This window comes from Tachysurus fulvidraco, chromosome 19 (genome assembly GCF_022655615.1).
Source record: "Tachysurus fulvidraco isolate hzauxx_2018 chromosome 19, HZAU_PFXX_2.0, whole genome shotgun sequence".
Classification (NCBI taxonomy): Eukaryota; Metazoa; Chordata; class Actinopteri; order Siluriformes; family Bagridae; genus Tachysurus; species Tachysurus fulvidraco.
In genome coordinates, this window is record NC_062536.1 from 19,940,815 (window position 1) to 19,957,360 (window position 16,546).

The 16,546-nt window shown below is 42.9% G+C and overlaps 1 protein-coding gene and 1 long non-coding RNA gene across 5 annotated transcripts in view; one reads left to right on the plus strand and one right to left on the minus strand.

Moving 5' to 3' along the window:
- The first annotated feature begins 5,478 nt into the window (after positions 1 to 5,478).
- The window catches only part of lin7a (lin-7 homolog A (C. elegans)), a 37,005-nt gene continuing 25,937 nt past the window's right edge, over positions 5,479 to 16,546 (plus strand). Inside the window, exons 1-2 of one of the 4 annotated variants that reach the window (XM_047804095.1) lie at positions 5,479 to 5,520; positions 12,431 to 12,532. In XM_047804095.1, the coding sequence (XP_047660051.1) occupies positions 12,496 to 12,532 (37 nt within the window). In that variant the 5' untranslated portion in view covers positions 5,479 to 5,520; positions 12,431 to 12,495. Of the gene's footprint in view, positions 5,521 to 12,427; positions 12,533 to 16,546 lie in introns of those variants that run through there. The other 3 variants (XM_047804096.1, XM_047804097.1, XM_027155235.2) reach the window with 3 other exon arrangements.
- LOC125139623 lies at positions 10,666 to 12,136 on the minus strand. The gene is made up of 2 exons (XR_007138677.1): positions 11,230 to 12,136; positions 10,666 to 11,133 (listed from the first exon to the last, which is right to left on the minus strand). It is a non-coding gene; the product is annotated as an uncharacterized LOC125139623 (long non-coding RNA).

Here is a 16,546-nt window from a genome sequence, read left to right on the forward strand (position 1 = left end):
CCCAACACACACACACACACACACACAACCACACCACAACACACCACACACACCCACACACACACACCCAGGTTTTTGTCCTGCTTCCTCTCTTTTCCAGTTTTCCTTCTCCATTGTGTGTTTTTTCCGTCCTTTTTCTGTCTGTGTTTTTTGCCCCCAGGCTCTCAGTAACCCCTGCGACCTGGTCGCCTGGTGTCTTGGCTGGCTGTGCCCTTTGTTTTGCCCCAGTTTCCCCCCCCGCACTCTTGTGCTCCGTGACTAGGTATTCCTTTTTTTTTAGCCTTGTTGGCCCCGTGCTGCTCGCTGGTGTCTCGCCACACCGACCCCTATAAGCCTGATCTGACGCACACTCGTTATCCACCACACTCACCTGCAACCTACGCCACACTCGACACGGCCCACACACCATTACCCTCAACAGTACCACTTCACAGCACGAGGCTTCATACCATGCGCACACCACGTCTCACCACACGTCAATACTATCCCGTGGAAGCCACCACAACAAGATGGACCACCTGATACCCCAGACACCATTACCAAACTACCATAAACCTGATTCTACTACGACCTCACATACCACCAACCCACATTCCTCAACACCACGTCACCAGTGGCGTACCTCTATCAGCCCCCCCCACCACCCCAACCCCACACCCACTCCACACCACTAACACAACCCTCCTACACACCCACCAACACCCACCACTCACCACAACAACATTCCCACAAGACCCACACACAGTACCACAACAACCCCCAATTACCGCTCCCGGACCACATTTCCTTTAGAGTTGACACCCCACCCAGTTCAATTTAACATTGGACCACCCAGAACTAAAACGTCTTATCCCGCATCACGTATATACACGATCCACTTCACATGGCAACAACACATTTGATACCAACTATCAACAATCCCTCTCTGCACAGACACACACATAGTGTGCACTCCACCACCCCCAAAACATTAATTTGTTGCACGTCCTATACGCCATCGATGAACATCCACGACCCTTCCCTAACCATGGTGCACCACAAATCACACGACGTGTCCAGACCTGATACAAAGAACCGTTGCAACTATCCAATCACTTAGTACCGACATTATGTGAAATGACATTTCTGAGAACCCTAACATATCGCCACTAGTTATCCATTGCTAAACATTACCACCTAAGATACCACTACACATACACAACACCACACGCCATCACCCCATAGTACCGGTGTATCGCTTTAGACAACGAACAACATCACGCACGACGCCGATGCTACCTCATCTACCACTCTTAAGTCCGCATTACGCCGAATCAACCTGCACCAGCGGCAACCCCAGTTACTGCAACAATGCATTATTCTCCTTTATTGACCTATTTTAAAGATCTTTACAGTAGGACAAGCACCACATGCACACACACCCTGACTGAAATATCAGTAACTCGCACCACACTCCTCTACAACATTTATCCACTCCATGCGGTATCAACGCTACGCACACCAACGTGGTCACCCACATATCTATACCATCTCCCTAAACCGTCATTAGAACACATTACATAAGCATGTGATACACACCACCATGACAACCACCCAATCCCCCACCACACCCGATACGAGCACCCCACCACCCACCCACCTAGGATACAGATCAGTGCACACACCACCTCACACAAAATGTTCTCAGCTCACCCCAGCTCAAACCATCTTACACCACTCTATACAACCAACGCTCAAAATTGTGTCACCACACGTTATCCAAGCGCCATTGTACACCTGTCGTCATACACTAGCCATGGCACCACGCACCTCTCCAGTGTACCCGCGACCCCACCCACTATCTTAATGCAACACATCACCTCTACACCATACACATCAACCTTATTCCACATCCCACCACCCAATCACCACCCTTACGTATATCACATCTTACACACCCCACAGTCCAGAGCCACTCATCCGTCACACAACCACATGCATTGACCCCCCACCCGACCAACTCCCCTATCTCAATCGTCTATTATGCGACCACGAGACCCGAGACCACTGCATTCCAACCAGATCAACCATCATCACTCACCCCTACAACACACCCCGAACTATCACGCATCCACACGAACAGCTCGCACGACATTGTACCGACACGCTGATAGCATAGAGATCTTCCCCCAGCATTAGCTAGCCAATTCACCGCCATGCAGACACTCGCATTTCCGCATCCGTTCAAATGTTTCCTACGATGGACCAAGATAACACCTATACATGCTATCACAAACGATAACCTCTCTTCCGTCATTCCCCTCTCGGTCTTTCTCCGTCCCATCTCCTATCCACACCCAACAACAACACTTATCCCCACATACTAAACACTTCACCACAATGACCACACTCGCAACCACGATCCTACTAAATTCATACTGACAGCTGAGCAACGAGTCATCACCAGGGCTAGTGAACACACGATTTGAGCACTAGAAACAACATCACCACCACAACATTGGTGTGCAACTGTGAACCTTACCACTAAAATTCCCCACTAAACATTACAGCTAAATCAGTTATCGCAGCTAAGTGCACGTGTATGAGGACGATAGCTAAACAGTAGTGCTCAGCGTAGTAGACCTTTACCACAACAGTATGCATCGACGCTAGCTTGTAAAGTGCTTATGTTAGTCGCTACAGAGTTTACACACGTTTATCACACATCTAAAACAATCTCTACCCCAGGCAATCCCACTACAATTCCTGATTATCGCAATCACCTAAACTTTCTACATCCGTTACCACACATATTTTCCAACCTTTCATCGTGTCAGCACACACCAACAACGAGTGCGCACTAAGCCACTTACCTAGCTAAACTCCATGTCCCCACAAGAGCATACGCATAGATACACCTCGACTACCACAACCTCGCGGCAGAGACCATGTACCAACTACCCTAGAAACGAAACATCACCACTAACACATTACCCACAACAACATTGACTTACTAACATACCACAAATGAAGCACCTCACCCCACCGACCAACAACTGGGTACCCACACCACACCCAACCCTCACACACACACTATATCCACCATGCACACACCGCAACACACCCACTGTCAACACCACACATACCCTACCCTTACACCGAGACCACACCGTTTCACCCCTCAGCAAGTTATCCAACCACTACATTCCTGCACGTCCTACTACACACAGCGTTTTAAACTTTCTACGGTGCACCAACTTTAACCCCCCAGTACTGCGGTGTTGACGGTCGAATGCTTGATTCGGATTATCACATCCGATACGTATGGTCAGTTGGGTTGTTGTTGGTCTGTTGTTGTTTAATACCATTAAGCACCCTTAAGAACTCAATACATCCATCACACCCTAACGGCTAATGAGATTAATAATAATAATAATAAATAGAAAACAATAAGCCAGTATGAACTCATTCTTGTCCCCCCCAACGACACCAACCCTTAATGTGTTGACAGATGGTGTTCAGTTACAGCCTTCTAAGAGTAAGACTATATATATTCACACTGTGACTATAGAAAATAGAGATCATATGACACAACCATACACCTTTTTTTATTTATGTTTCAGAATTTTTGGCTAGGCTTTATTTGTGTATATTAGGTCGTATCTCGTTACCGCTTTTTTTTATCTTTCGCCCTATCATTTCCTACCTGGCGTAGTTCCCCTTTTGGACTTATTCTTACATGTTATATGCATTGATGTGTTGTCAGCGCATACCCCCCCCCGCTTCTGAATTCATATGTTGTGTAGTGCTTTTATGGACCCGGGTGCATTAATAATTCGCCACCTCACCTGTGCGCGTGTTGGGTATATTATAATATTTAATATTAAAACTTAAGCAGAATGATAAATGTTGAAATAAATGACTTTATTTGTAGTAAAACGTTGTAAAACCCCTTTAACTAAAAGTTTGACACTCAGACACGTGACGTTATTCTAGCAGTTAGACGTTAACTTGTCTGATTTAGCAGAGTTTAAATACTAAAAGCCCGGATGTTGATGAGGCTTCTGATTCGTCCGAGTGGCCGCGGTGCTCATGGGAAATGTAGTACTACAAAGAACGACCGCGTCGTTATTTCGTTATATTTATGAAACCGATCGAGCAAAAACAACATAAATATATTTTCAGACTAATGAAACTTACATTTGTTTGAGTTCAAGTTAAACTAGAGCACCGTTTTAAGTTTAATCAGCATATCCATCCTGTATGCACGCGCCAGTATGACCACGCCCTCCGGTTGTTTACACACATTCCGATAGGTAACATGTGATAAAGTGAGTTTAGCGGTTAGAGTGTACTTTATAAAACACGTAATGTTATGAAATAAAGTCTTCTGTTTTATTACCATTTAGGAAACACTTTGTCCGTGCAGTCCAAAGTTTCAGTCCATGTGTTAAACCAGTGTATATTCTGTGCTGCTTCAGCCCAGAACACTTCCGGCTTTCCTGCAGCTTTACTAAGCTGTTGATCATAAACACTGTTGTGTCCTGAGTACAAACGTGTCACACAGCTGCTCCCTGAACTCCTCAGCCATCTGTGCTGAACTTTTACTCCAAGCTGAGATGCACCACGTCGTCCAAACGCGGTCAAAGACCTGCTGAAGATCAACATCCTTGTGTTTAATGTCTCCTTCACATCACACGTGTAAATATTCTGCTTCTAAATGACCTCATGTTAAAGTGCCCCAGCTGATCAGGAGGTGTCTGGTGTGTGGAGGAACATCAGGAGACACACACAGGCCAGTGGGAGAACAACTTCAGCATGAACTCTGAACTGAAATAAAACCAAAGTCTCTCACATTACACACGCCTTTGAAGGTTTATTGCTTTCTAACTGAAGGTCTAAAATGCTACCAGTTTAATAGGAATAAAACACTTGGGTTCATGACGTCAGGGTTCATTCATCACGCCGTGATCTCTCAGCACCGTGTGTGTGTGTGTGTGTGTGTGTGTGTGTGTGTGTGTGTGTGTGTGTGTGTGTGTGTGTGTGTGTGTGGAAAGAAAGAAGTGTCGAATTTAGAGGCGAAGCAAAGCTGCTGAGAGAGTAAACACCTAACACTGACTTCAGCACAGAGAGGAGGATGAGGAGGATGAGGATTATCCTTCCTCTGTGCTGACTCCACACACACAGGCTTCACTCATCACTTACAGACACCAAGACTTACATATCAGCTGCATCCTGGTGTGTTAAGTGTAATGATGCTGAGTGAGATGGAGGCGGCGTGCTGTGATGTACTGAGCTGCTTTACGTCCAGAAGAACTGACACAAACACCATCTCACATGTTCACACGTCTCCCTCGTTTGTCAATATAAAATATCTTCTATCCCAGTTTCTTTACCTCTGTTTAATAAACTGACACCGCAGATGCTCCGAGTGGGTGGAGCTGGATGTTTTGTGGGTGGAGCTAAAGAATCAGAATCAGATTTATTGGTCAAGTGTGTTGACACACAAGGATTTTAGTTCCAGCTGTTGGTGGCTCAAAGGTACAGACTTATGTTTACCATACAGACGGTGTAAGACAATATAGACGATGTGAGACAATATAGACGATGAGAGACAATACAGATGATGTGAGACAATACAGAGATGTGAGACAATATAGACGATGTGAAACAATATAGACGATGTGAGTCAATATAGACGATGTGAGACAATATAGACGATGTGAGACAATACAGTGATGTGAGACAATAGACCATGTGAGACAATATAGATGATGTGAGACAATATAGACGATGTGAGACAATACAGACGATGTGAGACAATATAGACGATGTGAGACAATACAGATGATGTGAGACAATACAGCGATGTGAGACAATATAGACGATGTGAGACAATATAGACGATGTGAGACAATACAGCGATGTGAGACAATATAGACGATGTGAGACAATATAGACGATGTGAGACAATACAGACGATGTGAGACAATACAAACGATTTGAAACAACATAGACATGCAGAATATATGACAGATCAGTTATGTACATAAACTGTGAGAGTGTAAATAACAATATTGTGTAATATTATACTTTAGTACACTATACAGCAGCAGTAGTGTGTGTAACGTATACAGATGATGTGATGACTGACAGTCCTGATAATGCAGCACTTATAGATATGAAGCAGTGAATATAATGATGGTGAGGTGTTAATCAGGGTGATTGTCTGGGGTAAGTAACTGTTCCTGTGTCTGGGAGTTTTAGTAAACAAAGTTCCTTTTGATATTTTGATATTCAGAACAAGGCCTATAAAAGATGACATTTTATTTGTAGGTGTGGTTAAACTTATTGAAAGGGAGATTTTGATTTATGGGTGGGGCGTGGTTTACTCTATTAATTTTGGGCGAGGTTATATCTGTTAAAGGGGTGTGGCTTATCCAACCAATTTGGGGTGGTTATATCTGTTAAAGGGGCGTGGCTAATCCTATCAATTTCAGGCAAGGATATATCTGTTAATGGGGCGTGGCTTATCCTATCAATTTGGGGTGAGGTTAAAGGGGCGTGGCTTATTGTATCAATTTGGGGTTAGGTTATATCTGTTAAAGGGGCGTGGCTTATCATATCAATTTGGGGTGAAGTTATATCTGTTAAAGGGGCGTGGCTTATTGTATCAATTTGGGGTTAGGTTATATCTGTTAAAGGGGCGTGGCTAATCCTATCAATTTGGGGTGAAGTTATATCTGTTAAAGGGGCATGGCTTATCATATCAATTTGGGGTGAGGTTATATCTGTTAAAGGGGCGTGGCTTATCCAATCAATTTGGGGTGAGGTTATATCTGTTAAAGGGGCGTGGCTTATCTAATTATTTTGGGTGTGAGGTTATATCTGTTAAAGGGGCGTGGCTTATCCAATCAATTTGGGGTGAAGTTATATCTGTTAAAGGGGCACAGCTTATCATATCAATTTGGGGTGAGGTTATATCTGTTAAAGGGGCATGGCTTATCCAACCAATTTGGGGTGGTTATATCTGTTAAAGGGGCGTGGCTAATCCTATCAATTTCAGGCAAGGATATATCTGTTAAAGGGGCGTGGCTTATCCTATCAATTTGGGGTGAGGTTATATCTGTTAAAGGGGCATGGCTTATCCTATCAATTTGGGGTTAGGTTATATCTGTTAAAGGGGCGTGGCTAATCCTATCAATTTGGGGTGAAGTTATATCTGTTAAAGGGGCGTGGCTTATCCTATCAATTTGGGGTTAGGTTATATCTGTTAAAGGGGCGTGGCTAATCCTATCAATTTGGGGTGAAGTTATATCTGTTAAAGGGGCGTGGCTTATCATATCAATTTGGGGTGAGGTTATATCTGTTAAAGGGGCGTGGCTTATCCAATCAATTTGGGGTGAGGTTATATCTGTTAAAGGGGCGTGGCTTATCTAATTATTTTGGGTGTGAGGTTATATCTGTTAAAGGGGCGTGGCTTATCCAATCAATTTGGGGTGAAGTTATATCTGTTAAAGGGGCACAGCTTATCATATCAATTTGGGGTGAGGTTATATCTGTTAAAGGGGCATGGCTTATCCAATTATTTTGGGGTGAGGTTATATCGGTTAAAGAGGCGTGGCTTATCGTATCAATTTGGGGCGAGGTTATATCTGTTAAAGGGGCGTGGCTTATCGTATCAATTTGGGGTGAGGTTATATCTGTTAAAGGGGCGCGGCTTATCATATCAATTTGGGGTGAGGTTATATCTGTTAAAGGGGCATGGCTTATCCAATTATTTTGGGTGTGAGGTTATATCTGTTAAAGGGGCGTGGCTTATCCAATCAATTTGGGGTGAAGTTATATCTGTTAAAGGGGCGTGGCTTATCATATCAATTTGGGGTGAGGTTATATCTGTTAAAGGGGCGTGGCTTATCCAATTATTTTGGGTGTGAGGTTATATCTGTTAAAGGGGCGTGGCTTATCCAATCAATTTGGGGCGAGGTTATATCGGTTAAAGAGGCGTGGCTTATCCAATCAATTTGGGGCGAGGTTATATCTGTTAAAGGGGCGTGGCTTATCGTATTAATTTGGGGTGAGGTTATATCTGTTAAAGGGGCGTGGCTTATTCAATCATTTTGGGGTGAGGTTAAGGCTAGTAAAGGTGCTATCTTGGGGAACTTTGATGAACTTTTGATGAAAACATGAGCACTTTTTCTAAGCCTAAAGTTTCTAATCCCAAATATTTTTTAAAGGTGAATAATGATCTCTCTCTCTCTCTCTCTCTCTCTCTCTCTCTCTCTCTCTCTCTCTCTCTCTCTCTCTCTCTCTCTCTCTTTCTGCACCTGTCTTTTCTCACTGTGACAGTGCAGATGGTGTTTGGCAGTGTGAGGATGTTTCTGTCACACATCCTCTATGTGTGTGTGTGTGAGTGTGTGTGTGTCTGTGTGTGTGTGTGTGTGTGAGAGAGAGAGAGAGAGAGAGAGAGAGAGAGAGAGAGAGAGAGAAAAAATGTGTACTCCATCAAGGAGCTCATTGCCTTAGTGCTGTATAGAATCTAAAGCAGGAACACTGCTCTGTGACGTGTTGATTGTACAATTAAAGCTGATGATCACACTGACGAGGTGGTTAATGAGAAAATCATTCAGATGCAAAATGCTGCTTCACCTCCGCAGAGTTCATTCTGTTCATAAACTTCGTTCTGCAGACAAAAGCCCTGAGAATCACGCCGCAGAGCCGTCTCTGTAGGTGATGATGAATTTCCCAGAAAAGCAGGACTGACAGTAGTGTAGCTGCACATCACAGGTTTACCTTAATGTTCTGATGCCAGATTGTTTCTATAGTAACAGCTTGGTCACAGCGACGTATTCAGCAGATGCTCCATGTAAACAAACCCACATTCTTTAAGAAGTTGATGTGGTGATGTTTTGTTAAAGTAGGGAGATTTTACAATTAGGAAAGGATTCTGCACACACACACACACACACACACACACACACACACACACACACACACACACACACACACACACACACACACACAAACAGTAGACGGTGTGTACAGCAGCAGCCCTGAGGAAGGCAGAACAAAACAAATCTGTCTGAGTAAATCTGTTTATCAGCTAATTCGAGGTTCTACGCTCTGAAGAACGCTCCACTTCTTCCAGACCTCAGAAGAATCTGTAATATTCAATATCATGGCTTGTCTAAGGATACATTTGTACTGTGACGGAGATCTGACCTTGTATAACCCGAATAGACAGAAATTGAGCATTCAGAGCAGTAACAGTTCAGATATTAAGAGGTGGTGAGTTCTGCTGGACTCCTGAGCAAGACCCTTCACCCTCACCTGCTCAGATGTAGACATGAAGTACTCTCAGCAGTGTCTATAAGCAAACAAAACCTCAGGTAACAGCAACCAACACTTTTACAAAGGAACATGGTGGGAAAAAGTAAGTACACCCTGTAGTTCAGTCAGATGTAGAAGCACCTTTAGGAACAATAAGCTGAAGTAAATGTTCTCTGTAGTTCAGAGTTTTTTCAGCTTCTCCTATCTTTTTAGTGAAGCAAGATAGATTTAAAACATCACTTCAGTTCATTGATGTTGGAGGGAATTCATCTCTCTTCAGATCCCATCACAGCATCTCACCAGGGTTGAGGTCTGAACTTCCACGAGGCCATTTCAACACCTTCATTTTTTGATGATGATGATGATGATCCAGGTCCAGCTGCTGCTAAACAAGCCCAGATCTTCACCCCTCCTCACGCAGACATCACAATGGGATTGAGGTGTTTGTGGTGTCTTCAGCTTGTACCAGACATGGCTCTGTGCATTCTGACCAAACATCTCCACTGCTTTCAGAACGTCTGTCATGCTCATGCTTCATATTATTTTTGGAGAGAAGGAACTCATTCATAACCGTCCTTCCATGACAGCACTATGGGAAATGATAATAATCCTGTTTTTACATCTACATGCTAACAAGCTAAATCATTATCTTAGCTGCTCAGGGTCTTTTCTTAGCAACGTTCCAGCAAATTAGAGAAATCCTGATGGTCCAGATAATTTTGTCTCTTTTTTTGCCACCAGTCTTCAAGTTTTCTTCAAGCTAAATCAAAAAGCTGTTGTTTAACCATTTGTACAGGATTTTATTTACAAATCAAATCCGGTTTTGTTCTCCCTTCATGTTCTTGTCTTCTGTCTATAGATCTGTCTATCTGCCCTTCTCAATCTGTTTCTTTTTTTATATCTTTTTTGGGAGGGTTAATAGAGTATGTGCATATGTATGTTTTATAGAATGTGACATTGATCATTTTATAGTCTGTCCACCTCTCTCTCATCTCTCATCCTCTCATCTCTCCCCCTCAGGCTCTCTGCATCCCCACATCTGATCTCTTTCTCCTTGTGATCTCTCACTTTCTGCTTGTACATCCGTCCTTTCTCCCATGTCTCTTTCAATCCCATTTTTTTCGAAAGCAAAGATGTTTTCGATGCGTAATCTCTCTATGACCTCATTCGCTTAAGTAGAACACCACATCTGTCCATCATGAGAGAGAGAGAGAGAGAGAGAGAGACAGAGAGAGAGAGAGAGAGAAGCATCCTGTCGTTCACCCTGAGGCTAAACCACCATTACAGCAGTCTACACCCTGATCACACAGAATAGACATTTAGTTTGCAATAAAAGAATGAAAGAATAGAATAGAATTGAAGGAAATATGATTTTTTTTAATGCCAGGGTAAAATCTACACTAATTAAGCAACATTATTATAGAAATAAAAGCACAATTCTACTCACATTATTACTTTTAAATTCTATAAACAAGTCATGAAAATATTCACTAAGTCTCTAAGTTACATTTTCAGACAGTTTTTGCTCCTTTAGCAGAACCGAAGCCGAGAGTATTAGCATGTCGGCTAGTGGTCTAGCATAGCTAACATTTATTTGTTCTTTGGGTTCTTTATTTAAAATGAGCTTCACTTCTTCCTTTTCTTCTTCTCCTTATCAGCTTTCATTGTTTGACCCAAAGATCCTGAGATGTCGTTTGTCGTGTCTGCTGACGATGTCACTAACCCTCATGTAGTAACCGTTTTGAACACATGTTCCAGAACTCCGCTCGACCAATCAGATTAGAGCACTGGGACTGAATGGTCTGAATGGTATAATGACATCTCCTAAAGGACAAAAGAATTGAATTTACTTAAATAAAAAAGAACACAATAGAATGGAAAAAAAATACAATCCAATATTAGTTGTCCAGATTGGTCCACCTTATGGCAGATTTTGCATCATGCTCCTGGGGTTGCATCAGTGTCTGGAACATCCGTCTGTAATGACAGGAAGTAAAATCCCAGGTGTACAGTATAAGTCTGCTGCTGTCACAGAGCCTGAGGACGACTTCAGACTGCAGACGCCAGCACACAAGCCACCAGGCTGATATCTGACAGGGAACGCTGTAGAACATCAAGAGCAGCCAATTACAGACCTGCAGTGTTCACCTGCAGACCATCAGGCTACTGATAACTTCTCAGTTCAAACCCAGTTTCTCTGTCACACTGCAGTGATGTCGGATTATCAGCTTGTGAAGTGTTTCATCAGAACATGAGCATGTCGGGACTTCTGCTTGGACATTCACTGCAGCAACATTAGGGGACGTTCCAGCAGTGTGTCACGTGTCAAGTGGTACTCACGGTTGTAATTGGACTAATTATCATGTCTATTTATTCCTCTTCATTGTGGTTAGCTTCGCAGATTCCTCATCTTTTGTGTGTCGGTTCTTGTTTCGAGTGATTGTGTATTTATTTTCCCTGTCTTGTTATCTTTGGGTTTGGGTCGGTTTTATCTGACAGAACACGATCGTTAAAAGTTCTCTCCATAATGATCTTTCAGAATGTTTTGGATAATAAAGCACAGTAGCTTCATTCCCTCTCCACAAGAGCCAGACCTTGTCCTCCAGTTTACTTCATTCCTTTCCAGCTGAGAAGCTGTAGTTTGTAGTTGTTCAGCAGCAGCTGGAGGATTTTTTTTTACTTTCTCCCGTAGAATTTTGACTAAGTTCTATTTATTTTAACATTAGAAGCTCCAGGAACTTTCCCAGAGGAAGCTGTTAAGAAGTTAGTTGCAGGAGCTCCAGCAGGAACCACAATAGGTCATAGTTTCTCCAGCAGCTCCAGTAGTTGGTAGTTTTCCAGTAGTCAGTAGCTATTTGTTCTCTCCAGCAGTAATTCCAGTACTTGGTAGTTATTTGCTCTCTCCAGCAGGAGCTCCAGTAGTTGGTAGTTATTTGCTCTCTCCAGCAGGAGCTCCAGTAGTTGGTAGTTATTTGTTCTCTCCAGCAGTAATTCCAGTACTTGGTAGTTATTTGCTCTCTCCAGCAGGAGCTCCAGTAGTTGGTAGTTATTTGTTCTCTCCAGCAGTAATTCCAGTTGGTAGTTTTTCCAGTAGTCAGTAGTTATTTGCTCTCTCCAGCAGGAGCTCCAGTCGCTATCAGAAGCCCCCTCCAGCTTTCCCTCCTCACTCCCAGCTCCAGCTCCGTCATGGCGACAGTAGTGCAGCCTCTCAGCCTGGATCGAGGTGAGTAACGGGGAAAATCTCGCTTTTCTCTCCGGATTGTCTGCTTTGGACTGTGGAGCTTTTTACACACACAACTGTGCTGGATCTGGAAACCGAACCGGTTCGGCGTGAGTTCGGGATTTAGGAATGATTTTCTCTGGTCGTGTGGAATCTCGCGTCGGGATGTGTGTGTGTGTGTGTGTGTGTGTGTGTGTGTGTGTGTGTGTGTGTGTGTGTGTGTGTGTGTGTAAGGGGATAAAATGTAACATGGTGCGGATGTTTTTTTTTATAAAGAAATGAAATGACCAGTGATTGATAGATGTGCGTGGTCTCTCTCTCTCTCTCTCTCTCTCTCTCTCTCTCTCTCTCTCTCTCTCTCTCTCTCTCTCTCTCTCTGTATGTGTTTGTGTGTGTGTGTGTGTGTGTGTGTGTGTGTGTGTGTGTGTGTGTGTGTGTGTGTGTGTGTGTGTGTGTTTAATCGCGTGTGTAACGTTAATATTCCATCCGAAATCTTCCCCGTTGTCATTAATGATCACATCGGGCTGCTGTTTGTTTCACACCGAGCTGATGTTTGTTCCTGTCCCACTTTCCTCCAGCAGAACTTTGAGCCCTGAAGCTGAACGGACAGATAATTGTAATATTTACCTTCACTGTGATATAGAGACATTATGAGGGGATTCCTATAACGAGGATTTAATTCAGTGTGTCAACCTTTTAAAGTGTGTGTGTGTGTGTGTGTGTGTGTGTGTGTGTGTGTGTGTGTGTGTGTGTGTGTGTGTGTGTGTGTGTGTGTGTGTGTGTGTGTGTGTGTGTGAGATGCATGTGTTGTGATGAGAACAGATGCAGCTGCTGTGAACTACAGGTGATGTTTATTCCAACATCATAAATCACAGAAGGGTTAAAGAATAAAAGGTGAACTGAATCAGTCATAAATGAATGTATGTGTAATGAATGCAGGAGAGATAAGGAAAGGTAACACTTTATTGGTGTTAAGTAGGAAATTAAAAATACTACAACAGCCTGAACTGAAAAGAGGATAAAATATCAATCTGTAATAAGTGCAGGACAAATGATTCAGAACAAACGATTCAGGAAAAAGATTCATAAATATTTAATGACTCAGCCTGTACTAGACTTGTGTTCATCCAATGAAACATTTTCTAGTGTTTCGACATGTATGCCCCGCCCCCAGGGGCGTGTCTCTTTGTACACGTCATGCTGCGTTTGAGGCGAAGTTGGAACTTCTCTGCTTACAATATTGTGGTGATGGTGGTGGAGGTGATGAAGGTGGTGGTGAAGCTGGTGGTGATGAAGAAATCCTCCATATTTATCTAGTCCTGTAACTGGTCTTGTTCAGATTGTGTGAGCCTGTGGTGCAACATATCTGTTGGTTGGTTAGTAAATCATCGCATCTCTCTCACTTCCTGTTTCAAAAGTTCACACTACACTGAAAAATCAAAAGATTAGCTCTTGTTGTGTTGTGCAGCTTTAATTAACACGCTTTGAACATATTATGGTATATATTAATGTGTTGTAATATATATCAAACGATCCAAATAAATCTTATAACAAATTTATAATAATAATAATAGTTGTGATGTATACTGCTGTATTGGGACGTGTGTCCTGAGTGTCGAGTGTAAGGCTGAGTGCAGAGCTGCGAAGCCGTGAGCGGTGTTTATTAACCCTGCGTGAGAGCTTTACACTGTGGAAAGGTTTCATGCATAAAACATGGACTACTTTTGAGCATTTGGGTTCGGTTACGGTTCATAAAACACGTTGACGAGAGGTCTTCACGCTGAGCGAGAAAGAGGAGGAGATTAGAGCTGTTTTTCAGGATGTGAGAAATTAAACCTTAAATTAAATCTGCTGTCACTCTTTTGTAGTAAAAATCCTACCAGATGTTTACCTCGAGCACGCTTTACATTATCCCACAGACCTACAGAATATACAGTACTACAGTCGTGATAATGATCGTTTTGACTCCGCCCCCATGCTCTCATCCCTTCACTACTCTAATGTATTCACCTGTTCAGTTTCACATCATTACTTTATTTACTTCATCAGGGTTTTGAAGTCGTGTTGATTGTAATCCTGTAATTCTACGTGTTAGTTCCTGTTTATGATTTCTGCTTTTTATTTATTTTCCTTCTGACCGGTTCCTCTCATCTGCTCTGATTCACTTTCTGACACATCATTCCATCTGTCTAGGGTCTAGAGAATGAAGTGATATTAAACACATGTCTTTTTTTTAGAGCATCCATCACTTTCTCAGAGCTGGAATTATTTCCTTTTAACCCACAAGAAGCGATGACTGAAACAACAGCCTAAAAGATTCAAAGAGTCGATTCAGTGAGTCGATGCAGATTGGATTCAAATACTAATACTAACATTTTTGGTAAAATTTTCTCACAGGAAGCAGCAGGGAGAAACCCCAACATGGCCGATCTAGAAAGAAATAATTGCATAATAATAGTAATTAATAGTTTCAGATGAGGGGGACACGGTGGCTTAGTGGTTAGCACGTTCGCCTCACACCTCCAGGGTTGGGGGTTCAATTCCCGCCTCTGCCTTGTGTGTGTGGAGTTTGCATGTTCTCCCCGTGCCTCGGGGGTTTCCTCCGGGTACTCCGGTTTCCTCCCCCGGTCCAAAGACATGCATGGTAGGTTGATTGGCATCTCTGGAAAATTGTCCGTAGTGTGTGTGTGTGTGTGTGTGAGTGAATGAGAGTGTGTGTGCCCTGTGATGGGTTGGCACTCCGTCCAGGGTGTATCCTGCCTCGATGCCCGATGACGCCTGAGATAGGCACAGGCTCCCCGTGACCCGAGAAGTTCGGATAAGAAAATGAAGAATGAAGGAAAGAATGAATGAATGAAAAACATAATGTAAGGATCCAGAGATATTTCAGTAGCTTCATCCCTGAGGAGGTTAAAGTCTCTGGGTTACTGTTGTGGGTTACTGGGCTTTGTGATGAGATCTGCTGAAAAGAAAGTGTTAATTTTCTTCTTTCAGCCACAACCTCCACATATCAATCGATGCTGAATGACTGACATGTGAGAGGATTTCTCAGCTACGATCTGGTTATAATTTCCTTTTTGTTAAAAACAGGAAACAGCACTGATCAGGAGCTCAGCCCCACGCTGCTGTTTCTATTTATTATTCTGACAGTCCATTTTATACGAGCGACTTAGAACTGAGACGAAATGAAATTGAACTGTCACTACGCTTTATAGAAATCACACCCTGCTCTAGTGAATATTCTGCTGATTTCAGGCACGTGTTGATCTGAAGGCGTCGATTCATTTTCGCTAACGGCAGCGCTGACGGTAGAGACGCAACTCATCACAGGTTGCTGTACATGCATTTAATGTGTTTCCATAGCAACTGCTTATTCACAGGGATGCGCCGTGTAAACGGATTTAAAAATGTCGAATCGTTGGTGACGTTTTCTGTAAGGAGGAATGTGATTATGTAACAGTGATGGAAGGAGTCTCCAGTGTCAGTGTTACACTTTCCGCTTGTATTTTTTATTTTTTTTATTATTAACTCCGAATGTGAACTAATTAAGACAATTTGACTCTCAAATTTGATTACAAACACTCGAGCACACAGCACGAACCTCTAAAGCTCTGTTGTCGTTACAATAACACCCAAAAGCCCAATAAACCCGTGTTAATGTTCTTATTTTAAAATGAATTGAAATCAGTTACTGCTAATGGATTGTACAGACACATCATTGTGGCTTGAGGAAACTCAGTCCTTGAGTCTTACCTTAACGTGAAAGAAGCGTATTGATTTGTGTAATGGGCTAAAGAATAATTAGCGACAAGTTTATCAGAGCAGCGAAAAGCGATTCGTCAGGTTTATCCGGCTACGGTGAAGTAGTCTGACGGCTAAACCCACGGATCCGTCTGACGTCGTGGATTTGCAGAGAGGAGAAAAGAATACGGACGAGGATGTTGAGTAAAAGCCGTATTTAACGAGCAGAGCTAATTATCTTGAATACCAGCGTTTTATTCTCGAGTAGTTAAGAGA